Below are 27427 nucleotides of genomic sequence, written 5' to 3' on the forward strand. Positions count from 1 at the left end.
TCTTCAAGATCCTCCTGTGCTGATGTGAATGCGACCTGGAGGGCGTCATTCGCCGCGGTCTCATCCGCCACCGCCTTCTCCAATGCTGAACAAGAAAACGAAGATATGTTCGGGCGAATCAAAAATAACTTAAGCGAATTTCAGAATACTTACCCTCGGTGCGCTCTTTCTCCCTCTCCAGCAGTGCCCGCACGGCATCCACCTGCTCCTGGAGTGCGGACAGGGAGGCCGCTTTCTCGGCGAGGGCGGTCTCTGCGTCACGGAGGGCCACCTCCTGTGCCTCGAGGACGACGTCCTTCTGCATGAGGGTGATGGTGAGCGTCGTGACAGCAGCCCTCTCACGCTGGAGCTCAGCCTCATTGCGCTGGAGCTCGGCCTCCTTCGCCTCGAGTGCCGCATCCTTCTGCTGCAGTGCGGCCGCTTGCGCCTCGACCTGCTAGGCCTTCTACTCGGCTGCGGCTCTCTAGGCATCACGCTCGTCAATGGCTCGGGCCAGCTCCACCTTCCGCGCACGGTCTTGTGCTCCCAGGTCGCTTATCCGCGTGGTGAGGCTGGCATTATACTGCTCGAGCAAATGCACCCGGGAGTATTGCTGGGCCAGCTCGACGCTTTTGTCGCGCGACATCTGCGCCAGCTGCTGCAAATGGGAGGACATGAGCGGGAACCACATAAACACAATTAGAAATGGACAAGTCGTGGAATAGTAACTTACATCACTGATTTGGAGATTCCTGCCCCGATGAAGCTATTGGTGTTTACCGCCAAGCCTACTCAGGGATACCCTTAGCAGTAAGGTTTGTAGGTAGGGATCGACTGCTTTGGAATTCGATGGTGCACGGAACACAAAGATTTAGACAAGTTTGGGCCGCGAGTTGTGTAATACCCTACGTCCTATGTGGTTGTTTGTATTGCCTTAGGCATTGATGATTGTTTGGAGGGGGTCCCTGCCCGCCCTTATATATTCGGGGGGACATGGTTACATGGAAAGTCCTAGCCGAGTACAGTTGGAGTCCTACTACAACACACTCGGGTAGTTTCCTTTGTACTGCAGCTAGTTCTACGCCTATTCGGGTAGTTACAAAAGAGGTAAGGTACATCCATGAGCTATCCCTTACTCTAGAACATTCTATGCCTATAAGCAGTCCCGCTGCCTCGGGTCTGACAAGCCCCCGAGCTCTTCGTAGCCGAGTCCTGCAAGCATCAAGTACTTGGGGGGGCGCCTTCGAGTACTTCAAGTATTCAGAACGTCCTTCTGGTTGCTTCTGGGCCTTCCTTCAAATACGTCGAGTAGTGCTTCAAGTACTTCCGGTTGCTTCGAGGATGTGAGGTGCTCAAGCCCCGAAATCTTGATCATATATGGTGCGCGAAGTACTCGCGCTCCATATGGAGTAGCCCCCGAGCTTTAGGTTGAATCGCAGAATCAGGCTGAGGGTCACTTCAGTCTTTTTCCTTCATTATTTTCCAAAAAAATTGAAAAATAAATCTTTGATGCACATATCCCACAGGCCCCGAGCCTTAAATCAAAATCCCGTATACTGCGGGTAACCCCCGAGCGATAATTTAGAATTAAGGATTTAAGACGTGGCATCAGATTGTATTCTTCAGAATATTTGCAGGATTCATCAGATCCAATATTCGAAAAGACCTCTTTTTCAGGAAAAATCCCAGAAAAATGATAAAATTGGATACGCCACACTGATTGCACCCGAAATAACTTCGGAAATAAAACCCGAGATGTACTGCTATTTACTGTGTGCTCACGTGGGACATTACTATTTGGAGAATCTGCATTATTGCATACTTGAATGCGTCCGTGAATGCTGCAACTGTAGCGTCATGGTTTGTCCTCCAGTAGTGTCCCTTGTGGCTATAAAAGGTGGGAGAGAGGCCTTTGCCAGAAGCACCAATGTGTAGAAGCCATGGCTTATCCTTGGTGCTCTTGCTCTCGCCCTCCTGAAGTTTGTGGAGTCCTTTCCAGCAAAAGATGCTAGAAGAGAACTTGCGAGTGACAAGAGAAGTCCCTGCTACCTCATCCTGCCACTCACATGCTCTCATTGGATCCATTCTGGACATCATGTCCTTGCATCTTCCAATGAGGCAGGTTCTCTGTGGATTGGTTGAGTCTTGTTGTGTCACATCCTTGGGGTTGCCTATTTCTGGGTGCCCAAGAACTGACATCTCTGGTAAGGAGACTTAATCTTGTCACAACGTATTAAGGGAGAAGGAGAAATTTCTCCGCAAGATGCTACAAGAGGACTTGCGAGGCGATTACTGTAATATGCCTCCATACTCTTGAAACTTTTCTTCCAGAATATGAGTATCATTATTCCCTTGATGGGAATAACAAGTTTGTACTTTGTCATGGCCTCGGGCTGATCTAGCTGCAGCAGGCTTCTCAGGAAGCCAAGAAGTGTGCGTGCAGACCCGAGTCGCTGTAAAGTTAGCTAGGAAGAAGTACTCGAGTTGTAATATCGAGTAGTTGTACTGTGTCGAGTACTTTTCCTTATTCTGGAATGTAATCTCAGTCGAGGAAAGAAGAGTCGAGTAGTTGACTAGGGATGTGAGTGTTTTCTTTTTCAAGAATGTAATCTTAGAAAAAGGAATGTCTCAGAAAATCCCGCTTTTTCCACGATTTGCAACGGACTGTTGGCCTATTGGGTGTTTTTACTGTGCTGCCACCGCCATTATAAAATGAAACGATAACTAGGTTTTACCCCACCGGCCGCCATTCACTTTCGCTGCCTTTAGATCTGTTCTTAACTTCCAACCCCCAGATCTACATCTCTTGCTCCCAATCCACACCTTTAGGGTTTAGCCAGTGTATGCGCGTGAAGCGCTCCGTAGATTTCCGGATGGCTCCCAAGAATTCAAGCAAGGGGAAGGGTACAGCCGCAGAACCAACCCGGGAAGAAGGCTGGAACATGAGTAAGTGCTCCGAATCTGACCTAGAAACTTTAGTTTTGGCTGGTCTTTTGGTTCCCAGATCCGTTATCCAATGGAGTTCTGCCTTGGGTAAGGATCATCCGTAGGAAAAATACGGGGGAAATTATTGCCTTCACACCTTATTTGGAACGGGGATTGGGGTTTCCTTGTTCGTCTTTCTTCTCTGGGCTCCTGCGCTACTACAGGATCCAGCTTCATCACTTGACCCCCAATTCCTTTGTTCACATTTCCATCTTTGTGCATTTATGCGAAGCTTTTCTGGGCATCGAGCCCCATTTTGAACTCTTCTTATTCCTTTTCCACTTAAAACCGCAGCCAGACTCCTTCGTTTTAGATGTAGTAGGAGGTGCGGGTCTCCAACTTAGGCAAAGGAAGGATAAAGTGTATATTCCGTATAGTCTTAGTAGTAAAGTAATCGAATGGAAGCCCAAGTGGTTCTATGTCGAAAACCAGTGGGACAGCTTCCCAACGATTATTTCAGGCCCTCCTATCCAATGGCCTGAGTGGAATAAGAAACCAGTAGACGAGAGTCAGATTCCTGAGCTGCTCGAGCGAATTGCCATTCTAAGGCAAAATAATTTGTCTAGAGAGGCAGTCGTATTCGACTAGATGAAGAGAAGGATCCAGCTGTTACAGGCTCGGGAAACACTTGGTTTCCAGTATCAAGGAACAACTGACTTATCAAGGTACACGGAGGAAGAGATCTCGGATGAGGAAGCATTTAGTCGAGTACAACGACTGCTAAGGGATGTAAAGAAAATCCCAGTTGTTCCTGATACATTTTCTGCTGCAAGTCCTCCGAAGCAGGTAATTGATAAGAGTAGTCGATACGTAGTGATCGAGTACTTTACCTTAGTATGAATCTGATAGGATTTGCTTTCTGTAGGAGGACGTGGAGCGCTTTAAGAGTAGTCCTTCTCCGCCAGGTATTTATTCGCCCTTTTATTCTTCCATACTTTTCGATCTATTAATCAAGTTTTAGTATGCTCATATGAGATTTCATATAAGCAGTAATGATGTCTAGCCTTGGTTGTGCAGGTGAGGAGGCGGCTGGGGAGAGGAGTGACAGGGAGCTCAGCCCTACTCCAAGTACTGATACCCAAACTGGGCATCCGAGGGGTACTCGGTCAACTATGAGGAAGCGAAGCGGCTCCTTGCAGACTACTAGCAACAGGTATGTAGCTAGTTGATTGCAATCGAGAACTACTATTTTCGATTCGCTAGTTTTGACTTGATGTTTTATTTTTAAGTCTGGCGACTAAAGTGACGCGGACCTCAGCATCTGGGGATGATACTGTTGTGGGACAAACCGTCCCTTCCACCACAGTGGACTCGTCAAAAGGGACTGGGACTACTCTTCCGGCGAGTAGTTCCAATGTAGATAAAGCCGGTGAAGCGGGTAAGCAGGCCCTAATTGTGAAGCCTGCCCGCAAATTTGGCATCAAGGGACTTGCTCTGAAAAGAGATCCTACGTAAGTTCCTCGAAACTTGTAATTGTAGGATTTGCCTTTATATCGAGTAGTTTATAACTACTTTGTCTTTTCAGCGACACGATCTTGGGGAAAGACGCTGAGGACGACTCAGCCCCCAAATCGGCAATGGAGAAGCCTCCGAGTACTCCTGATATGAGTGCTTGCGAGACTGAAGACATGGTGAATTCCATGCTTCGAGATTCTCCGTTGCCTGACACCGAGAGGAGCGATGAGAAGCTCCCAGAGGATAGTGGAAGCGGCAAGCTTCCAGAAGAGGAGGATGATGGTGAGAAGCTTCCCGAGGGAGGCAACGATAAGCTGCCTGAGGAAACCCCTGCAGGTAAACTTGTGCCACCTTGTATTAAAAGTATCTTTTCTCTGCTCTTAATTTGATTAAGTAGCATATTGTTCCTCTAGATTCCCAAAATACAGGGAATACTATAGGGAAGATTGAAGATGTGCCCAAGAGGGCTGTGTCTGAAGTGCAGGCGAGTACTTCCCAGGTCTCATTGGGAGGTGTCTTGCCGCGAGAGAAGGTGGAGCTTGCTTTCAAGCTACTAGAGGTAAGTAGTCGAATACTTCGAATACTTTAGTGTTGATCGAGTAATAATATGATCTTTTTTTTTGCAGGAAGCACTGGGGCGGGAAAGTGGCCAAGCCCAGGATGATACATAGCTGAATGCTCTGAGAGAGAGGGTGAAGACACTCTCGTCCGAGAAGACTACTCTCTAGGGGAAGCTTAAGAAGCTATCCCAAACCAAGAAAGGTTAGTCTTTAGTATATACTATGCGTTCGACTAGTTGATCAGCTTGGTGTTTATAAGATTTTCTTTCAATCGTGTATACAGCTTGTGCAAAATCTTTAAAGATTTAGGAACGCTTGGTACTGAATCTAAAGATACTTAAGTACCGAAACGCAGATGAAATTGAAAAGCTCAAGAAGATCAAAGAGAATTGTGATCAGAAGATGGTGGGAGTCATGAAGCAGCTGAAAGAGCTGTCAGAGTCCCGGTACTCAATGCAACAAGAGCTTGTCGCACTGTGGGAAGTCAGGGATGCTTCCCAAGAAATAGCCAAGGTTATGGATATCCCGGAAGGGAACGAAGACGAACCGCTCTCATTGGCGGGAAAACTTCGTAAAGTACCCGAGGCTTTTGAAAGGTATGTCTCCACAACCACCCGTCAGTACGTGGGTCATGTACTCGGGTTGGTGAAATCTTATTGGCCAACCACTCGTCTGGATTCACTTGGGAATGGAGCCAAAGCTGATTGTACTGAAGAGCAATTCAGTTAGTATTTGGAAGAAACTTCCGTTGTGGCCAACCAGATAGTGGAATCCCTGAATAAGCCTGATTCTCCTTGAGCTTTAAATGTAATTGTTTTGGCATATGGGCCAGAAGTATTGTTGGACAAATATTGAATATTTGTGTAATGTTTAAATACTTGTTATGTGGCAGGATTGTGGAATCCTTTGGTGTGTCGAGTAGTTGTATTCGAAGGACCTGAGTGCTGGCAGCATCGCGCCTACACATTTATAATAGTGGATACGAGGAATTGTATCCGTAGGTGCCTTAGGAGGCAAGGTATTCTCGAATGGGGTCGAGTTTGTGTGATTCTGAATCAGAATTCTAGTGCTGACCGGTTAGGATTGAATCCCGCAGGATTAACCAAGTGGTAAAAGCACTTAAGAAAGTGTCAAAAAGTCATAGCTTAAAGCAAATTTCCTTTTTAAAGGAAATGCTTTGTTAGAGCGACGCTCATATGGACTTTGTTGTCCAATCGGGGGGAGCTCTTATCGAGTATTTTGGAGCGAAAAGATGTTCCTTCATAAATAGGTGAACAAGGGGCTCTTGTCAACCTATTTTATACTATCAAGAACTTATTCGTACTCCTTGAAGGATTTTTTTGTAGTTCACCAGTTAGGATAGACCTCGTTCGGTCACCCAGGTAGTATACAACTATTATGGAACTATCCCGGACTAATCGATCTTATCGAGTATTATGTCCTATACATGGACTAGATTGATTTCTAGAATAAGACTGTTAGGATTGAACTCCGTCGAGTTAACCAAGACGTAAATATTCTAGAAATATCCCAAACTTACTCGAGCAAGGCGAGTGAGGTGTCCTATCTAAGGACTGGAGTAACTCTTAGGGCAAGTCTGTTAGGTACGAACCCCGTCGAGTTGCCCAAGATGAAAATGCCGAAAGAGTATCCAAAACCTACTCGAGCCGGCAAGTAGGGTGTCCTTTAACTGAGGACTGGAGTAATCCTTAAGACAGAACTGTTAGGTACGAACCCCGTCGGGTTGCCCAAGACGTAAATGTCGAGAGGATATCCAAAACCTACTCGAGCCAGCGAGTAGGGTGTCCTTTAACCAAGGACTGGAGTAATCCTTAAGACAGAACTGTTAGGTACGAACCCTGTCGAGTTGCCCAAGACGTAAATGTCAAGAGGATATTCAAAACCTACTCGAGCCAGCGAGTAGGGTGTCCTTTAACCAAGGACTGGAGTAATCCTTAAGACAGAACTGTTAGGTACGAACCATGTTGGGTTGCCCAAGACATAAATGTTGAGAGGATATCCAAAACCTACTCGAGCCAGCGAGTAGGGTGTCCTTTAACCAAGGACAGGAGTAATCCTTAAGACAGAACTATTAGGTACGAATCCCGTAGGGTTGCCCAAGACGTAAATGTCGAGACGAGCACTCAAGGGTAAACCATAAAAACTACTCGATAGCTGCTCTAGTGCTGAGCATGACTTTCAAGGTGGGAGTATTGGCCATATGAGCGAAAGCCAAGTAGTCGATTTATGGAAGAAATAAACTTTTATTTGGTTTTGTCGAAATTACAATATTTGTAAATTGATAGACTCTGACTCTTAAGACCTACCCCTTGCCCGTTAGAAGTGAGCAATGATTTACATGACTGAATAAAACTATTCAACGGTAGAACAAGTTGATATAGGGGTCGACTAGATTTTTGGTAGGGTCTCCTTCAGGAGTGGTGCCCCAAGGGCCTTGCGGAGTGAGTCGCACTGAAAGATCGTGTGAGAGCTCTTTGGGTGGATGAAGCACTTGCATAGCAGTGCTTTATTAATCCTGTTTCCGCTCTGAGACAATTCTCCTTGGTGCGGGGTGCGCGGTTTACCCTGAGGACGGGAACTGATGGTTGCCGGTTGGTGCTTCTTGAAGGATGTGGAAGCCATTGGTGGGATGCGGTAGTTGGAAGAAGGGCTGTAAGCCTCTATCTCCTCACGTTCCTTTTTCCTTGAGATGATGACATTGCGAGCGTCGTGGCCAATGTTGATCATGTTGTGGAGGTCGCAGTTGGTGTAGTCGTAGTTGTCTCCCTGCTGTTCCTGCTAGTTGTTGGCGAGGCGTTGGCGCCTAAATGCCCTTATCTGGTTAAGCAGGCGGCGACGCTCATAGAGGTCTTCTTTTGGATGTTGCTCTTCCAATTGCACAATGAATGTCACTGCTGGAGGAGGCGCAGGCGGATCTTGCTTGACAGTAGCTTGGGCTTCTGTGATTGTAGGAGGAGTAGTTTCCATGTTGTCGGAAAGGAACTCGTCGAAATCATCAGAGTTGTAGTCGTCGAGGTTGAGACACTCCGTGGAATCACCCTCAGGTTCCTGAACTTCGGAGATGCGTATCATGAGGATTTCACAGCAAAGATCTTGAATCTTTTGGTCTTGTTTGCTTGAGGACGGGTCTAGAGGGGTGCTCTGCTGGAAGGGCGTATCCGTTGGCTGTGATCCAAAAGTATTGGGATCTTGTGTCTTCCTTAGGTGCACTGTCCATCCTTGTGGCGTTGCATATATGACCAAGTTAGGGAGATAGTCCAGATCAGACTAGGAGTTCTTGGTCGAGTTGGACTCGACTTGCTTGTTGTACTGGATTAGGTCATCCGGCTCGTCCTCCGAGTTGGAAGAGTACTCGAATTCTTAAGCGATTAGTCCACCGATTTTAGAGTATGTGTGCTTTGGGTGAGCGAGAAGCGGGATGCCCATCTCTACACAGAGGGCGTTCTCATTCATCCAATGTAGTCATGATTGAGTGGGAGTCAGCGCTTTAGGCTCCTTGATCCAAGGTTTGTCGAAAATCGACTTACTGGATTGTTCTAGAGCTTTGGCTTTTCCCTTTTTAAATTTGGCCAGTTCCCAAAGAGCGTCAGCGTGTTTGGGTGGATTGGCCATAGCGTCCATGAACAAGTCGACGTTGTCAGACCAGTCTTCGAGATCATCGAATGGTTCAAAGTTGTCAAGACCATTCATGAATTGGTCAAAATCCTGGTCGAACGAGGACTCGGCTGGTTCAGGAGTCCGAATGCGAGTGGGTTTTGGTGAAAGGCTCTGAGGTATCCTGGAGGTAGACGGTCCCATCCGAACAAGCCAGGGGTTTGTCTCACCAGATCTCCCGCAGATCCTTCCTCCTGTTTTTGCTCCTTGTTTTGCAGGGTGCCTTCAGCTACCTTAATATAATCGGCGAGCTTGGAATCCACTCGATCGATCCCTGAGAGTATATCACCCTACCTTTTCTGTGGCAGATTCAACACTTCTGGGTTCTGCTGTGATGTAGATGAGCCGAGAGCAGCTTATGTGAGTTTGATGCAGCCCTTGATTGATCGTGAGACTCGATCTATTCCACCGAGTAGTTCTGAGTTGTTGATCTTGGGGCGTTTGATCGTCTTGAGATGAGTCAAGTATTTTCCGAGGGTTTCGAAAAAGTGAGTTTTCTCAGTATCAGAATTTATGTCGGACTCGACTGAAACAAGAGTTCGAATTGGAGTTGACACGTCTTCTGGGTTGTCCGAGTCGAGTTTAGGTAGAACTCTTTTTTCGTCGAGATCCACAGACTCGCGGATGTCAGCGAGTTGGGAGATGGTTTTCGGTTTAGGCGAGATCGGCGTGGCAAGGTGGCTGGAGAAGCTGCCCGATCCGTCAGCCGTGCATGCCCAGGAACCGAAAACGAAGGTTGTGCCCTCTGGCACGTTGTTGGCGTCGCTTGATCCGGCCATCGAATTCACCGATGAACTCGCCAAACCCCCTACCTGGTGCGCCAGCTGTCGGTGTTTACCACCAAGCCTTCTCAGGGATACCCTTAGCAGTAAGGTTTGTAGGTAGGGATCGACTGCTCTGGAACTCGATGGTGCAAGGAACACAAATATTTAGAGAGGTTCGGGCTGTGAGTTGCGTAATACCCTACGTCCTGTGCGGTTGTTTGTATTGCCTTAGGTGTTGATAATTGTTTGGAGGGGGTCCCTACCCGCCCTTATATATTCGGGGGGACAGGGTTACATGGAAAGTCCTAGCCGAGTATAGTTGGAGTCCTACTACAACACACTCGGGTAGTTTCCTTTGTACTGCAGCTAGTTCTACGCCTATTCGGGTAGTTACAAAAGAGCTAAGGTACATTCATGAGCTATCCCTTACTCTAGAACATTCTATGCCTATAAGCAGTCCCGCTGCCCCGGGTCTGACAGAAGCTCCAGGGCATGATTGAGGGCGGTTTCAATCTGATTGCCGACCTCATAATGCGCCTCCCAGACATCATACTCCCACTGCTCATTGCGGGCAAACTCTGAGGGGGCCCCGGGCTGAATCATCGCCCGGCTGACCCCACGCTCGGGCTCCCCGGATGGTCCGGCGCTGAGGACACCCTCGGGAGCGGAAGCGGTATCGGCGGACGTGTCGACAGCATCACGTGCGGCGCCCGCGGCGGCGACCTCACATGGGTCTTCGAGCCGCCCTGGCGCCCCCGCCTCCGGCGTCTCCTCCGCCGGTATCTCCACAACCGGCACCACCACTAGCGCCGTCTGGGCTGCTACCGCTGTGGCCCCATCGTCCGCGGCCCTCGTGGGCTAGGGGGCGGGAACCTCTGCTTCCGTCTGGCAGGTAGGGCGCTCCAATGCGTCCCCGCCAGTCTCCCCTTCTCCGGCTCCCGGCCGGGCGGCGTCTTCCGTGTCACCTCGTCCGGAGTCGTCTCCAGCTCCCGGCCGGATGGCATCCTCCGCGCCGCCTCGGCCGGCATCTTCTCCAGCATCCGACCAGGCAGTGAGCTCCTAGCTGCCTCGGCCAGTCTATCCCTCGGCACCCGACCGAGCAGTCTCCTCTAGGCTTCTCCGGCCGGCATCGCCTGTGTCCGACTGCTCTCGGACGCTCTTGGCCCCCCGGGCGAACGCCTCCCGGTACTTCGCGACGGTCACCTCCATCGTCTGAGGCCCTCCGGCTAGGGGCTGCGCCATTGTGTGCGGCATGGTGCTTGCCCTCGACTTGAGGGCCTTGGTTGGCACCAGCGGGGCAGTGGCTGGGGTAGCCCTCCGACTGAACCAAGTGGGGGAGGAAGCCGGGGTAGCAAGGACCAAGGGGAGAGACGAACAAAAAACACGAAGAGCAAAACCAAAGTTTACTCACCTCGAGAGAGCGCTCAGCTTGTGCTTCTGTGAGCTGCTCCTGGGGGCACGCGGCACCCCACCGCCTCCCGCAGATTGGCTGGGGGGCGGTGCCCCCGAGTTAATTTGCACCCTCGGTGGCGGCGTCCCCCGAGGGTTGCCTTGCTCGTCGCCGGCACGGGCGTCCTCTCAGCCCCCGCCATCGCGGACGTGGGCGTCTTCTCGCCCACCACCGTCGCGGGCACGGGCATCCTTCTGCCCGCTGTTGCGGGCACCCTCCTGCCCGCTGCCAGTGTGGGTGACCTCCTGCCTATCACCGGCGCGGGTGACCTCCTGCCCGCCGTTGGCGCGGGCGCCTTCTCGAACATGGCCGGTGCAGGCCCTTTCTCGCTCGCCGCCGACGCCGAGGCCCTGAGAAGTCCACCTCTTCGGACGAAGAGTCCCGCTCTGGGGTGGACTCGGGCGTAGTCTGCAGCGAGAGGCCTTCCCTCTCCCACCTCCGGTTCTCCTTCTCATGCTCCTCCTTCCTCCACCTCTTTCTGTCATGGGTCGCCTTCTCCTCGTCCTTCCTCCTCTTGTCCGCCTCCGCGCACAGGCAGTTTACGGTGCGAGTCTCGGGGAGCGGGGGTTTCGAGATATACCTGTTGCGGGTCAGTCCCTACATGACTAAGATTAGGGAGGGGAAAGGGAGCAATGCAAAATCATCAACAATCAAAAACAGATCTTACCAGCTGGACGTATCCCGCCTCGGGGCGCATCTTGACTGCCCAAAGCTCTTTGGTGTCGGAGGGGAAGTGTGCCACTGCGCTCTTCGCCCTCTAGGCAGCAACGTCTTGGGGGAGCAGTGCCCCCGACATGCGCGAACCCTCAGATGTGGCCTGAGGGATCAGCTAGTAGATCGCCAGCCTCCTCTCCATGAGGGGGAGCACCCTCTGTCGGTGGAAGTTGGCGACGACGGCAGCCGCGATCAGCCCCCTGCGCACCAGGCATTGCAGCGCCTTGGTGAACACCCCGAGCTTGGCCTGGCGCTCGGGGAGTGACACCCTGTATCTCCATGCGTCCAGCTTGTCCATCAGGACCATGCCAGTGTACGGTGGGAGCCGCCCGTCGTCGTTGCGTAGCTAAAACCACGCCTTGCTCCAGTCGCGGTTGTTCGATGTCATCTTGCTGGGGATGTACAAATCCCTCCTATTCTCCCGCACGTGCAGCGTAAGGCCGCCGGCATGGACGGCCCTCCTCGGCCCTTTCTGGACGTGCTCGGTGTAGAGCTCGCCCCAGAACAAGTGTTTCCACAGGTCCCAGAGCGCCTCCTCCCCCAAATAGCCCTCACAGACGGAGACAAAGACGTTGTGGGAGAAGTTGTGCAGCTCCACCTTGTAGTGGTAGCAGAGCGCACGGACAAATCGCTCGGCGGGGACGCCGAACCCCCGCTCGTGCAGCCGCGCCAAGCTGACAACATAGCCGCTCGGGGGCTTTGGCTCCCTCTCCGCCAGCGTCGGAGCAATCCACACCAGGCGCGATGGATCGGTGTTCAGTGGCAGGACCCCGTCGGCGACCAGCGACTCCAGGAACGCCTCGTCGGCGGTGGACCTGCCCCATGGCACCAGATCGGCCAACTGCGCCATCGTGTCGACAGAAGGGAGGATAGAGGAAAGACTCGGACAGGGGCAAGGTGCGCTCGCTCTCTCTTTCTTCTCTCGCCTCTTCTCTCTGAGCTCCGGTGCAGGGCGACGGCAATGGAGGTGCAGGAGGCAAAGGCAAATGGCAGGTAAGCCGAACGGGCATCCCCACACTTTTCTTTTAATCATTGCGCCGGGCGGATTCTCCGCAGCAACCCCAAATCCACCGCATTAAATGCGGTAGATTTCGCGCGCTGATAGCTGGGCCCCACGCTTGTGAACCCACGCGTGCACGCGTAATAAATACTGCGGTGCGGTAACTGACACGGCACAGCGGGCACTGTAGCGCCATCACGTCAACACTTCGCCGCCCAAGCCGCTCCGTCTACTCGAGGCTGCCGCCTGAAAAGGTGCGCCCGCACCGTATGCGCTGGGCCACGTCACCCGCAACCGGCAAATGACCCGCGCGCGGCCCACGATCCCGCGCCGTATGCAGACGGTGATGGAATATTCCCTCCGGGGGGTCCTAATCAGCAAAGGAGCGTTATTCTGAGGCCTTACTGATTAGGGTTTCGAAGGCTGGCCCGCCGAGGGTTCGACAGACGCCCAAGATCACCAGAGTCAGAGACAACATGGACTTGCCCTACAAGCTACCCTCAAATGTAGAATTCGAGACGTCCTACGCAGTGTTAAAGGCCAGCCGAGGGTGCCTAGCAAGGGGGATCCCATCGAGGGAGAGCATCGAGCCCTCGGACCCTATCTAATGGGTCCGAGCCCCGCCTAGCGAACCTTTGCGAGTGCTTTATGTGACGTGTCTACGGACCATGAGCCGACCCTTATCGAACGGGGCATGGACGTCCGCTTGAATCACCCGCTAAAAGCTCACCGAAGCATCCATGGCTCGCGGCCCAGGCAAGGGTAGCATGGCCTGCTTCACTCCTCCTCCCTGCGAAAGGGCGACGAGGGTCGTAACATTAAAAGTCGAGGCCTCCCCTGAACGCCTTCACAAGGGCCAGGGCTCGGGGGCTCCTCGCATGCCACGGCCAAGGCCGTACCCTCGAATAAATCGGCAACCGCCCGATCGTGAAATCCTACGTGCCTGCAAATCCCCTCACACGTCTGACAAGTCGCTTGAACTGGTCCAGAAAGGGCAAGGGGCCACCTCATCAGCACTAAAGAAAGCCGAGGTCGGCTGAAAGGAATGCTGAATGACTTCCTCACCCGATCAACCACGCAAATGCGACGTTCTTAGCCCTTGGACAAGTGCTCGCACTCCTCCAAGGCCTCGGGGGCTACACCCGCGGGTGCGCTGACGCGCCCCCACGGAGGAAACTTCACACATTCGAGGGACTAGACCCAAAGCTAGCATCCGAGTCACGGCTCCGAGGGATCAAGCCTCTGCAGGACTGATATTCACTCCCACAAAAAGGCTCGGGGGCTACTGTCGGGTACCACAATTAGGGGCACCCTAACCTAGGGACTAAAACGCCCACAAAAGCGCAAAACGCGATTAGGCAATTGGGCCCGCAGTGCCGACCACCTCGTCATACTCTACAGTCATGGCGAACCAAGGCGAGCCGTCTTCCTCCGATCCGAATGGGAAAAAGGACTACTCGACGGCGATCCTGGAGAGGAAGAAGTCGCCGAAGCCACCAATGATGACCACTCTATCGTCACTCTGCACCCGGATATCATGGATCTCCTCCAGCTCTCCCACAGTACCCGGATCCTCTCCAGGCTCCCAAGCAGCCCGGTCAGCACTTGGCCCACGGCCCAACTCTACAGTACGGCCCGTCCGAGGCCCCATCTAACCCGCAGAACGATCTCCGCCTCGCTCGAGGCCTCCCCGCCGAGGCCTCCAGCAGCGCACCACAACTCCGCCTCGCTTGAGGGTGGGAAACCAACCCTCGGAAAGCAGGCCAACTCCGCCTCATTCGAGACCCCCTCGGCCGAGCCTTCCGTAGGGCCTTGGTTCAGGGGGAAACTCTGTCTCGCTCGAGGCCACCCTCGACAGACGGAACAAGCAACCCATCTGCTCACCCACTTGACTGACAGAGGCATTTAATGCCAACCACTCCATCGCAGAGCGTGAAGTCAGCCGGCCTCAGGCCGCCATTCCACACAGCGGGTGTGACCAGAGTCCTGTCCGCCAACTCCGGTCACTATGCCGCCATCCCCGGTGCTGTTGCAACCCTGGGCGGACATGCCTGACACTGCTTCCGCCACTGTGCTGCCAACTCCTCATACTTCTTCTACTGCAGGACCCTCGGCAGGCATGGGGAAGATCCTCGGACACGGTACAGACCTTGACCAGCACAAGACCACCGTCAACAGAACCATCGGTACTCCACCAAGTCAGGCGAGGAGGACGGTACTTTCCAAAGAAGACACCACGCCGCCCACAGGAGTCGCAGGACGCCGGCGCGATCCCCGCGTGGCTAAAAGGGCTTCAAAGGACGACATCCACGCCCGGCGCCATACTCTCCAGTGCCCCGACAACAGCAGCCGCTCCCTGTTCTCCCCGGATTCGGGGAAGGATGACGACTTTAGTGTACTCCTCGTGCATGTAACCGCCCCTCCTTGTGCCTATAAAAGGAGGAGGCGGGCTCCTTCCTATCCCACGTTCATCCATCTATCTTCCTCCATCTCGCAGAACACACTCGCTCACTCGCCCCCGATATTGGCATTCGCCTCAATCACTCTAGCAGAGACTTGGGAGCTTCCCTCCCTCCCTCGCCTTGCTTGTACTCCCCTACTACAGGCACTCCGGTGCAAGATAATACAGTGCACTCGCACACCCTGCTGGACGTACGACCCCGCAGCCGGAACCAGGATAAACCCTTGCGTTACTGTGTTACCTCTTGCATCAACCATCTAGGATAGGGACACGCAACATCATTACTAGTTAGTGCCAGGCCGTGAGGTCTGGACACTGACAATTTGGTTATATACATCCGCAATGTAGATATTGAGGCCGGCTTAATCCTTGTTTGGAAAAAGGGAGATAGGGGCACATGGAGCCTTGCACTATGAGGAGCCTTGCGCTATGAAGAGCATTGGGGTGAGCATGCAAATCTCGCGTTGGGAGGAGAAATGTGAGAGAGGATTAATCCTTGTTTGCAAAAAGGGAGATAGGGACAATCTCGCTTTGGGAGGAGAAACGTGAGGAAGGGTTAATCCTTGTAAGGAAAAAGGGAGATAGGGACACATGGAGCCTTGCGCTATGAAGGGTGTTGGGGCGAGCGCAGATGGTGCAGAAGGGGCATTTGAACCATGCATGCTAAGTTCCCATCAAAAGAAGTTACCACTACACCACTATATACCTTATGTTGTATGCTAAAACATAATCTATTTGAACTGTTGGTTCAACCGGTCAGACTAGTGAACCGAGCACACTAGTGGTTCAATTGCCGGTCCGGTCCTAATAACTAGGACTGGGACTAGACTGACCACAAGCGTTTGTGCCATTTGGAAGGATCGGGACTACCATGAGTCGCTCGAGGTGGGAGGATGGTGGGTTCCAACTAGAGAGATAGAGAAAGAGAGAAGGGAGATGGTGCAAATTGTTGATTTAAGGTTCAAACATCGATATTTTTAATAGCCAATCATTGTTTGATGCTTGACGCATTAAACAAAATAGAAAACTTTGTATTTGTTCAGTGAGAAATATATAGAAATCATTTTAAACATGAGGAACCGAATTTCTGCATATGAGCAACAAACTTGTAAAGTGGAACGTTTTGTCGTTGACTAGATAGCTACCACTAAATCCAAGGTCGTCTTCATGTGTTAGCGTGTTAGGCTACTTGCCATCTACGCTGTCATTCTTACTTTAATTTGGCAGCACACAATCGAGCTCGCGGCAGAGGAAAAAAAGGTTGGCCAAAAAGAAGAAAATAAAAAAAGCAGAAGGTAAAAGGGCAGATAGCAGATCCCGGCGGAATGGCGGCGCCGCCGCCGGCACCACCACCGACCTTGAAGCCGGAGATCGGCCCCGACGGCCTTGCCCGAGATTCTCCCGTAATCGCCTACACCGAGAAGGTTGGCATCCCGCACGCCCCCTCTCATCGACGCGTTCTTGGTTCGTAAATGGTCCTGTGTTTATTGGGTTCCGCGTTTCTTGATTGCGAGTCTGGGTTTTTGGCAGGTGATTTTGGAGGAGCAGCTGCAGCTGAAGAAGTAAGCCATTCCTCTGCTCCTCTAATCTTGAATATCTCATCCGAAACTGTGGATCTACATTAGCCCTTTTAATTTACGGGGATATAAATTTTATGCATTTGCAATTCGATGGGTGTACTTGAGTAGAAATTGCGGTTGTATGTGTGAGAATGCAGCTGCATGAAGGGAATGAAGTAATCCAAATGCACAAACCTCTGTTTGAATTATTTGTTTCCCATGTGTCCTATGTATAGTACCAATAAGTGGTAAATCCGAAGCATTTGCTCCTTAGTCCTTCAGGATAAGAGGAACATGAGATAGCCGTCTGCATTGCAGGAAAGAAGTCAGCTTAGGAACTAAAACTAACATGTTGAACTGTTCGAATTACTAGAACTGCCACTACCTTGAGACTCGATTAGACAAAAAAAGCACAATGGGGGCACTGAAGTACTGTTAATGCTAATGTTCTCTGTTACGGTCTACAGTATAATAAAAGATTTCATGTAAAATTACCACATTTATTTTCCAATGTTGTTTATTTGCTAACCCGGATATACTTTATCTTTTACCTACTTTACAGGAAAATATATTAACATCTACATTACCTAATAATTAATAAATGCACTATCAAGACTTATTGGATGGTGAATTTATTGAAACTCATGTTATGTTCTTGATGTCGGTGTATTTTCCTATAAAGTTAACCAAATTTAAATACGTTTGACATAAGACAAACTAAAACATCTTATACTTTGGGACAGAGGGTGTATGATTTTTATTCATTGATGGGTTTTAGTAGCTTTATTACTATTACAAACTTACACTATATACTTGTCCATGAAAGAATGAGACAAGCTATTCATGCAGCTGCAGCCAATGCCTTCAACTAATTAATGATTGTTAAGAAGTTCAGTTACTCTTTTCACTGGAAAAAGGTTATCAATGTTGCATTTCTTTTAACACTTGGGATCATACTCAATGCCTGCAACATAATCATGGGAACAGAGGCGTGCCTGAACTTGCTACTCTGTTTCATGTGACACCAATTACTCATTTTGTATTACTCTGTTTTGCTTGATATGTTATGTTCTCATCTTCTGTACATTTGGCATCACTGCTGTGTGACTGTCTGATATAAAAAAATTATTCACACTGTTTTTTACTTCGCTTTATTTTACATATATGCAGTTCCCTAGCTTCCAATTATTGTTAAGTGCTATGCTTGCAATGTATCTGCACATGAATATTATGATTATACTAGCATAGTGCCCGTGCGTTGCTACATGTAATATAAATTTTACCCAGACCTAAATGAGACCACCAATTTTGTGCTCTTTCACTCCGTGTACAGACCGTGCCGTGACCATGCGAGGTATTGATTGTCCAGGTTCCGATTGGGATTTGGATTGACTTGTTCGGTTACGATTAGGACTCCGATTGACGGACAAGGAATCATTGCTTGCTTTAGAAATAGTAGAGATTAGGTGCATGCCCAAATTTTTGCTTCTGTATATGTCTTATAGTGTAATATCTATTTTTGTGTCCACTAGTTTTAGGTACTTACCTTGGAAGCTTTGCATCTTCGTCACTGCTAGGATCACAGGGAAGTGTTTATTGGCAATGTAATAATCTCTAGGGACCATTTACTTTGGAAAATCAGGAACTGATAACCATAGAATATTGGCCAATGTATTTTTAGTAATGTATCATATGGTGCATATGTGCACATGCAATTTTCTTTTTGTAATGAAGCTTGTTGCTATGTCTCAGATACATTCAGGACAACTATTCCAAAATTCGTGAAGTTGAAAAGGAGTTAGAAAACCTGACTTTTGAAATGAAACTAACAGCTGGACCAAAGAAAGCAGGTATCTAATAAGTTTTCACACGGCAAATATATTTGACCTCTACACACAGAATGTTCTTACCTTTGGTGGCTTTGATTCACCTTCTACAATCTATGTACTGTGTACTCGCACCTTATTTCTTGTTCCTGCTTTTCGTTTGTTCTTATTCTCCAGCACTTGAGCATTTGAGGAAAAAGATTGAAATGTCAACAGAGAAAATACGTTTAGCCAAGGTGAAAGAGGAACAGGCAAAGAAGGTTGGACATTTCAAGATGTAATTTGATATTAATGTTTAGTTATTTTAGCATTATCTGATACAGTTTACTTGCTCCTTGTTCATATAGTCTCTGTTCTTTAACATGTTTATTTACTGTTTTTTAATAGCATACTACTCCTAGACCCCCTACTAAAAAACAAATCCCCCAAATAGCACAAGAATCTCATGTATTGGTCCAGGTAAATCAATTATGGATAACAAGAAATTTATAGTATAATTTTTTTTCATGAACTAAAAGTAAAAGATTCAAGGAAGGAAAAAGATATTAGGATATTTTTCTGTATATATGTATATAAGTTGTTAAGCAGTAGTTATTCTTTTTTTCGTTTTCGGTTAAAGTATTTGCACCATCACCATCTTCGAATAGAGTGTTTTCTACGGTGTCCACATGGATAGCGCATAGAAAAGCTGCGCCTAATACTCTTGCAACTCCCATCATATGTAATGGATTCAACGTCCAATTATGAAACCCTTGGAAGAAAAGGATAAATCAAATTATAGCTGCTACGCCAAAACTCGTTGCAAAGAACCAACCAAATGTTAGATAAGTCTCACATTTGTGCGTCAATGTATCTATCTATATTACTAGATAGGGCTAGGTATAGCCTCCCTGGGGTGATCTCGACTGTCGATAGAATCACACGGTGGTTTTACTGGCCTCCCATGGAGGAAGAACTGGGATTAAAGAGGTGACTTTGCTAAGTCCCCCAACCCTACCCCTCTCTTCCCTCCTGAGACCTCTCCCTGGAGGCGGCGCATTCCCTGCCGATTCCCAATCCACCACCTACCTTCCTCGCTTTCCCGACGTCTCCTTGCTCTCCCCGGCGCCGTCTCCTCTTCTCGACCCCGTCGGACCGTCCCTATTCGTGGCGCAGTGGTGTGCGCGCACGTGGAGCTGAGGCAGAAGCGGGGCACGGGCAAACCGTGTGCGGCAGGGCTGTGTGCGGGTGTGGCGCAGGCGGCCGTGTACGGCAGGGCCGTGCGCGGGCATGTCGGCAAGGCGCACAGCAGGCAGATGTGGCATGCACGGGCCACGGACCGTACGTGCGGAGGTGCGGACGGCGCGGCGTGTGGGAGCGGCCGACGGCTGCAGAGAAGGCCGGCACAGCGCGACTGGGGTACCAAGTGCAGGCCTGCGAGGCGTCGGGCGAAGGGGCCACGCGCGCCGGTGACCAGAAGGCTCTGCGGCGCGCGGGCCAAGCGCGTGCGGGAGGTGGAGTAGGCAGGCTTGCTGCTCGTCTCGAACGTCTGGGTGCATGCGGAGGACTAGGCGCTGCGGGTGTGTTGCCAGCAAGGAAGGGCAGGCAGCCCGAGCTACTAGCAGCAGGCGTTGGGGACCACGCAGGCTCGTGACCAGGCTTGGTAGGCCGGTGCTACAACAGGTCTGCTCGTGGCTCCGGCTGCAGCGGCACACGGTCAGCGGACGACTGGCAGCGAGCCCATGGCTTCTGCAGCGAAAGTAGAGCACGCGTGGGCGGAGCGGCGGCTGCGGGCGGCGCTGGTGGAGTGGGAGGCTCTCGAGGTGGAGAAGGTTGCTGCGGCGACGGCAGAGGATGTGGTAGAGCTTTGTCGGGAGCATCGGCGCTGCAGGGCAGCGGGTCGAGGAGCGGCACGAGGCACGACACACGAGGCTGCTACGGTAGTGGAGGAGGCAGCAGCACACCAGCGCAAGGCGCGGCGTCCGGCTACGGCGCGGAAGGCACGCATCGTCGAGGCGCATTGGCGGCTTGACGACTCCATGGCGGCCTTGTGCGTGGCGGAGGCTGAGGAGGTGGTTGAGCGGGCGGGTGCGGAGCCTACAGCAGCCCGGCAGCGTGAGGCTCAGGCCACATGTGAGGCACTGGAGGCTGTAAAGGCGGAGGTCGCGCACAGAGCCGAGAGGGAGCGGTAGGCTGCGGCTGTGGCAGAGGCCACGATAACAGCGGCATAGCCCCGGGCTGCCCTTTGCAGCTGTACGCGCTGGAAATGACCAACTCGGAGGCCAACGTGCAGATGGTGCTCCAGACCCCCGACGTGCGGGTGTGTTGTAGGTGTGCGACGCGCGGGTGGCGCTCGTGAGGCTCCGCAAGCTCCTCGAGAACAACCGGGGCCTGGAGATGGTGCACGATCGGCAGCGGCGGTGGGGTTGCGCTGCCGGCACCGGCAGTTAGACTGCGACCTTGACTCCATCCTCAACTCCGTCCTTAACTCCGACCTCGACTCCACTCGAGACCGCGAAGCCGAGCACGAGGAAGACTGTACTCAGGACCACAAAGTGTTTGGTCGTGGTTTCAGCCGCGTTGGATGCGGTGACCATTGCAGGCTCCGCGACAGCGAGAGGAGTGGGTACCCCTCACCAAGCTCGGACGACCGGTGAAGATCGGCAAGCTCCGCAAGGTCGAGGAGGCGTACCTTCACTCTCTCCCCATCTAGGAGCATCAGGTCTTGGAGTGTCTGGTCCTAGGGCTCATGGCGGTGCACCATGAGTCGCTGGAAGAAGAGCACCATGAGCTAGAGGTCGATCGTGCTCGGCAGCGGCAAAAGGGGGAGAGAAACGATAGGACTTATCTCCTCCCACGACGACGACCACCACCGCTCCCTTCCACTTCGACGACCCAATGCTTTATCGTCGAGTACATCCACCTTGACGCATCCGAGGGAGTCGGCAGCTCTTCTACACCAAGCTTGCCTACTCCAGCATCCGAGTCCCCATCGACCCCGACATGTTCGTTACCAGGTCCGGCGGGTTCTCCACTAACGCCCACGACGACCTCGGACCACTATGTGACATGTAGGGGGAGAATGTTAGATAAGTCTCGCATTTGTGCGTCAACGTATCTATTTATATGACTAGATTGGGCTAGGTACAGCCTCCCCGGGTGATCTCAACGGTCGAAGGGATCACACAGTGGTTTTACTAGCCTCATGTGGCTGTTTAGGAAGAACCGGGGTTAAAGAGGGGACTTGCTAAGTCCCACACCCCTATATATGTAACCCAATACCCATTGGGCCATGTGGTTGAGAGAAATAGAATTCATTTGGGCTAACACCAGATTGTCCCAGTGGATAAAAAAGCAATACAGAGACAAAAACTGCGATTAGATCAAAGAATGAATTTGCATTATAAGGCTGCAGTTGAACATACCATGTTTCTGAATACATAGGTCCAGTTCTCTTCCAAGGACATTAGCAAATTTCTCAGTGCCTGTATGAAGGTTTCAATAAATCTCATACTTCTAATTTATGTTTGAAGAAATATCAAACATACATGGAGCACATTCTAAATTTACTATTTCTACAAAATTATATAAACTCATATTTGTGCAAGGTTGAATTACAAACCATTGTGACCAGTTTGTTTCCTCTAACACGCAAGAGAACTACATATCTTTATGTTAAGAAGGAACATTGTGAGCAGATGAATACATTAATACAATCATTATGTTGGCCCAAATGAAAATTAGTCTCTCTCAACCACTTGGCCCAAGGGGCATTGGATTACATATATAGGGGCTTTAACCCCAGTTCTACCTACACGACCACTAGAGGCTAGAAAAAACCACTGTGTGATCCCATCGACGGTCGAGATCACCCAGAGAGCTATACCTAGCCCTATCTAGTTATATAGATAGATACATTTGACGCACAAATGTGGGACTTATCTAACATTCCCCCCCCCAAGTCTCACATAGTAGTTCGAGTCACGTGGAGCTCAACATGGGTGTTGATGGAAAACCCGCCGGAGCTGGTTAAGAACTTGGCGGGGTTGATGGCGACTCGGATGCTGGAGTAGGCAGACTCGGTGTAGAAGAGCTGCTGACTCCCCCGGATGCTTCAAGGTGGATGTAGTTGATGACGAAACATCAGGTCATCGAAGTGGAAGGAAGCTGTGGTGGTCTTTCGTGGGAGGAGAGAAGTTCGATCCTTTCTCTTGCCCTTTTGCCACCATCGAGTGAAGCTCGATGCTCCTGGCCAACAGGAATAGAGCCAGCTCAACCTCCTCGTATGACGTGTCACGAACTTGGCCACAGCGCATCTCCTGCGGGCAGTCCTTGATCACGGCTTGGACGTGAGGGGAGCGATGTTGGTTAGGGTGCCGCTCCAAGCGGTGAGGCCCTAGGTCGGCTCCAAAGTAGACACCAAGTGCGCCGAGTGAGAACTCGGTCTTGACGTAGTCCAGGTCACGCGAGCCCGAGCTAAGCGTGCCTCCGCTCCATGCACATCTTGTCTGCACCTCTCTTGCAGTCAAAGTCAGGACCGAGGTCGGAGTTGCGGTCGCGATCCAACTGCCGGTCAGCGCAATCCAATTGCTGCTGCCGAGTGCAATCCACCTAGTGCTGCTGATCGACCTCCAGCTCACAGTGCTCTTTTTCCAGTAACTCATGGCACGTCGCCATGAGCCCCGGGATAAGAGTCTCCAAGACCTGGTGCTCCTTGATGGGGAGCAAGTGCATGGGTACGCCTCCTCGACCTTGCGGAGCTTGCTGGTCTTCACCAGTCGTCCGAGCTTAGTGAGGGGTACCAACTCCTCGCTGCCGCGGAGCCTGCCATGGTCCCGAGTACGGTCTCTTCCGTGCTCGGCTTCACGGTCTCGAGCATCAGCCGCCTTGCGCCATTCCTGCTTGCCTCTGCGGACCCTTGCGGGGTCGAGGTTGGAGTTGAGGACGGAGTCGAGGTTGGAGTTGAGGACAGAGCCGCGGTCGTGGTCCAACCGCCGGTGCTGGCCAGCGCGGTCCAACCGCCGCTGCTGGTTGCGCTCCACCTCCAGGCTTCGGTTGCCCTCACGGAGCTTGCCGAGCCTCGCGAGCGCCTCCCACGCGTCGCGTGCCTGCATCGTCGCCCGCACGTCGGGGTTCTGCAACGTCATCTGAGCCTCCGAGTCGGTCACCAACGGCGCGTCTAGTGCGGTCCAACCGCCGTTGCTGGTCGTGCTCCACCTCCAAGCTCCGGTCACCCTCGCGGAGCTTGCCGAACCTCGCGAGCGCCTCCCGTACGTCGCATGCCTGCAGCGTTGCCCGCACGTCGGGGTTCTGCAGCGTCATCTGAGTCTCCAAGTCGGACACCAGCGGCGCGTCCAGCCGCAGAGGGGCAGTGGGAGCTGTCATTGCCTCCACCACAGCCGTTGCCTACCGCTCCCTCTCGGCTTTGCGCGCCCTCCGCCTTCATAGCTTCCAATGTCGCGTGTGCGGCCTAGGCCTCCTCTTCCGCCGCCACGGCCTGGATCTCGCCTCAGTCACGCGCGCAGCAGCCGCACGCCGCTCCACCACTACCTCGGCCGTCGCGCCGTAGCAACCTTCTCCGCCTCGAGAGCCTACTGCTCCGCTCACATTGCGTGCCACAGCTCTTCCCACGTGCGATCTGCTTCCGCAGCAGAAGCAATGGGCATGCCGCTGGTCGTGCGCTGACCGCTTGCCACTGCAGCCGGAGCCGCGAGTTACCGCTAAATGCAATGAAGGTCCTCCTTTGCTGCTGCAGACCAAGCCACCCGTGCTGCCGGCCCTGCTTGCCGCGCGCTCCTGTGCTGTAGCTCTGCCTCCACGTGTGGGCAATGCTCCTCCGCCCATGCACAAGCCTAGGCAGCTCACTGCCTTGTCCGCGCATCCAGCCTGCTCCATCTACTGCAGAGCCGTCGCGTGGCCCCCACGTAGCTGCATCCGCGTGGCTCGGCCTGGCCGCGAGCAGCACTGCTGCGCGCGCCTGCTCTTGACCTACCTCCGGCATGCGCGTGCCTCCGCGCAAGCTTGCACTGCGCCGCCGCGCTACGCCGGCCTACTCTGTAGCCACCGGCCGGTCCATCGCCCGGCCTCGTACAGTGCCGCGGGTTGGAACCACTCCATTCCCGCACGCCCGCGCTGCTTGCTTTTGCCTCCAGCACGCACGCCTCGTGTCGTGTGCTACTCTGCTATGTGCGCGCCGCGCGCTATGTCGGGAGAGAAGAAAGGATTGGATGGAGGGGCCATGCCGGGTGTAAAAGGGAGGCGCCGCCGTCGGGTGGAGAGGAGGTTGGCTGCCGTCAGGTGGAGGGTGGTGCGCCATCGGGAGATCTGAGATCAGGAGGAGAAGATGGCTAGCGGCTGGATCTTGGGAGAGGAAAGGGAGAGCTGGCTGGTAGGTTGGGAAGAGAGAAACTCTAGCTCTGATACCACTTGTTTCCCCAAATGAAAATTAGTTTCTCTCAACCACTTGTCCCAAGGGGCATTGGATTACATATATAGGGTCTTTAACCCCAGTTCTACCTAGGCGGCCACAGGAGGTTAGAAAAAATCACTGTGTGATCCCATCGATGGTCGAGATCACCCCGGGGGGCTATACCTATATGTAGCCCTATCTAGTAATATAGATAGATACATTCGACACAAAAATGTGAGACTTATCTAACACAGTCTCTACATTTGTGTTTCCATTTCCTATATCCACAATTATTGTACTGCACTATCTGTTATTTTGGAAACTGCAGTTATAATGTCATTCTCATGTGTAATTGATCAGACCTCTAACTGTTCTTTGCCTATTTTCTTTGTAAATTGACGTGCTTCTCTTCCATTCTTCTGTTAATTTAACATTGTCATTTTTTTTAATGCTAGATTGATATCTTGAGTTGTATTTGGTATTCTCTAGGCCTGGGAAGCTGCTGCACAAGTTGTTAAAGACGAAGAAGATGCTAAGCAGAAACTTTGTGATGATCTGAACCATCTGGTATGCTTTTAAGATTCAGATTTTCTTTTATGAAGATATGTTCACCATTGCAATATATGTTGTTGAGATCTTGTTTGATTTATTTGACTACTAGGTTGAGGAGAGTGCTGCTACCCAATATACAAGATTAGAGGAACTGAAGAAACGTTTAGAATCTTTAAATCCCAGCAGGGCTTCTGTCGATGTTTCAGTAAGTCAACTCATTAATCAGTCCCTATGAAATCATTATTTCCTCACTATCAGTATTTCTGTTTTAGCATTGTCAATAAGGATCAGTCCCATTTGGTTACAAGCTTTCCGATTGTCAGTAGACAGTAGCTTTGTTTTTGTTCTGGGGAGGCAGATAATGTTTACTTTTAGTCTCGACTGACGGACTGAGTGCATACTAGCATGGTTTAATCCTCGGCTCACCGCTTTATTATTATATCAGGGTGTTAATACCATACAGCATGCTACAACAACTTCAGTACCCCAGCCGCCCATGCCACAAAATTCTGCCACTTCAACTGGCCCTCTGAATAATTGTACAGAGCCCGCCTCTATTGGGCAGCAGCAAAGACCTGCAGAGTCTGAAAAGAAGAGAAGACCATCAAACACAAGAGGGAGGGGTGGTGTGATGATCCTTCCCAAGGAAAGATTGAGTTCTGGGTCAGGATGGACGGGTGCTGGCTTTGATGTGGGTAGCGGTACATGACCCATAGGATCTCTTGTTGTACTTCACACATTGAAACCATTCTCTTGTTCATTCACAAGAATCAGACCAGTCTGCTCAAAGATCTGAATTAGTCATTCCAGAGTTTAAGTGTGGAGACTGGAGAACACAATTTACTGTTGATTATCTGTTTATCAATTGTATATGAACCATGTACCAAGTTAATCAAAGCTGTAGCAACACATCGATTATGTAATTTTTCCAACAGTCCATTCTGCTCGAAAAACATACCACTGCTATTTTTCTGTGTATATTTTGCTCTTTTTTCCTTTCTTCAATAGATGGAGAACCGGACATCATAAGCTTTAGCTTTTAGCGATAGTTATTAGGAATACTGTGTGGACATTGTATTACCAGGCCATTAACTCTTAGAAGTAAAGTACCTTTATAGGCGATGTGCCAATCTTAGCCTCCCTCATTGAAAGACATGTTTCTAACATTTTTGTTTCAGTTTGTGAAAGAAAATTTGTCTTTTTCATAAAATAACTGCGTGCAATTATTTTTACACTATTTTTTTTTGCATAGTTCTACAACAAAGTGTTCGTTCACCATTATTTGTAGCAAATGCCATCTTTGTTGGACACTACAAATTTGTTTGTTCCATGACTACTAAAGTCGTTGCAGGAAGGAATCTATAGCAGATGTCTCTGTGACGGTCCCTCCACTGCGCCGATGACCGATTGACGCCATCTATAACCATTGATCTGTGCCGCTGCTGATGATTGAGACGCTGGGCCATCCGCCTAATATTTGTAGGTGGTAGCACCACGCTATGATCATATTCCACTTTGGCCGATCTACCTCGTGATGGCTAACTGTATTTTGCTCGAACTGTTTAAATCTGTCGCAACTTTTTACCTCCTGCAGTCGGGCATCATCAAGTTATCTTCATTGGAATTTGTAATTATAGAGCTTCGTTTAAGTATTCTAAGTTGTGGTTATATTTCGAACACAAATTTTGCCTGGAAGGCAATGAATACAGTAGTATTAAGGGTTTGTTTGAATAGACTAAATCTGAGTGCTAAATTTTATTAGCACTCCTGTTTGGATCGGGTAGTGCTAAAGTTTAGCACTTGGATCAAAACGTCCTCTAAGATTTTGTTATGGTACATCCCAACAAACTACACAGTTGATCTTAAGAAGATGTGATTTATCTATACCAATTTTTAAAACACGTAAGGTTTTCATTTAATGTTTTGGTTTGGTCCGTTTGTTTCATTGATAGGTGGGCCTTAGTCTATCCCGTATGTGAGTCGGATTAGCCCACTGTTCGGGACTCGATCACGTAGATTGTGTGTGCCATGCTAGTATATTATCCATAGCAACGCACAA

The 27427-nt window shown here is 50.8% G+C and overlaps 1 protein-coding gene across 2 annotated transcripts; it reads left to right on the forward strand.

Annotated features, from left to right (window-relative positions):
• The first annotated feature begins 16230 nt into the window (after nucleotides 1–16230).
• LOC120690880 lies at nucleotides 16231–26346 on the forward strand. Of its 2 annotated transcripts, XM_039973746.1 has the most exons (8): nucleotides 16235–16467; nucleotides 16574–16605; nucleotides 18135–18206; nucleotides 18355–18452; nucleotides 18606–18688; nucleotides 25306–25383; nucleotides 25478–25573; nucleotides 25814–26346. In XM_039973746.1, exons 1-8 carry the CDS (start codon nucleotides 16369–16371, stop codon nucleotides 26075–26077), a joined length of 822 nt encoding a protein of 273 aa, XP_039829680.1. In that variant the 5' UTR covers nucleotides 16235–16368; the 3' UTR covers nucleotides 26078–26346. The 2 variants fall into 2 exon arrangements, with proteins under 2 accessions (XP_039829681.1, XP_039829680.1); XM_039973747.1 differs by lacking the exon at nucleotides 18135–18206 and having other exon boundaries at nucleotides 16231–16467.
• Nucleotides 26347–27427: the final 1081 nt, after the last annotated feature.

Source organism: Panicum virgatum, chromosome 9N (assembly GCF_016808335.1).
Source record: "Panicum virgatum strain AP13 chromosome 9N, P.virgatum_v5, whole genome shotgun sequence".
Taxonomy (NCBI): domain Eukaryota; kingdom Viridiplantae; phylum Streptophyta; class Magnoliopsida; order Poales; family Poaceae; genus Panicum; species Panicum virgatum.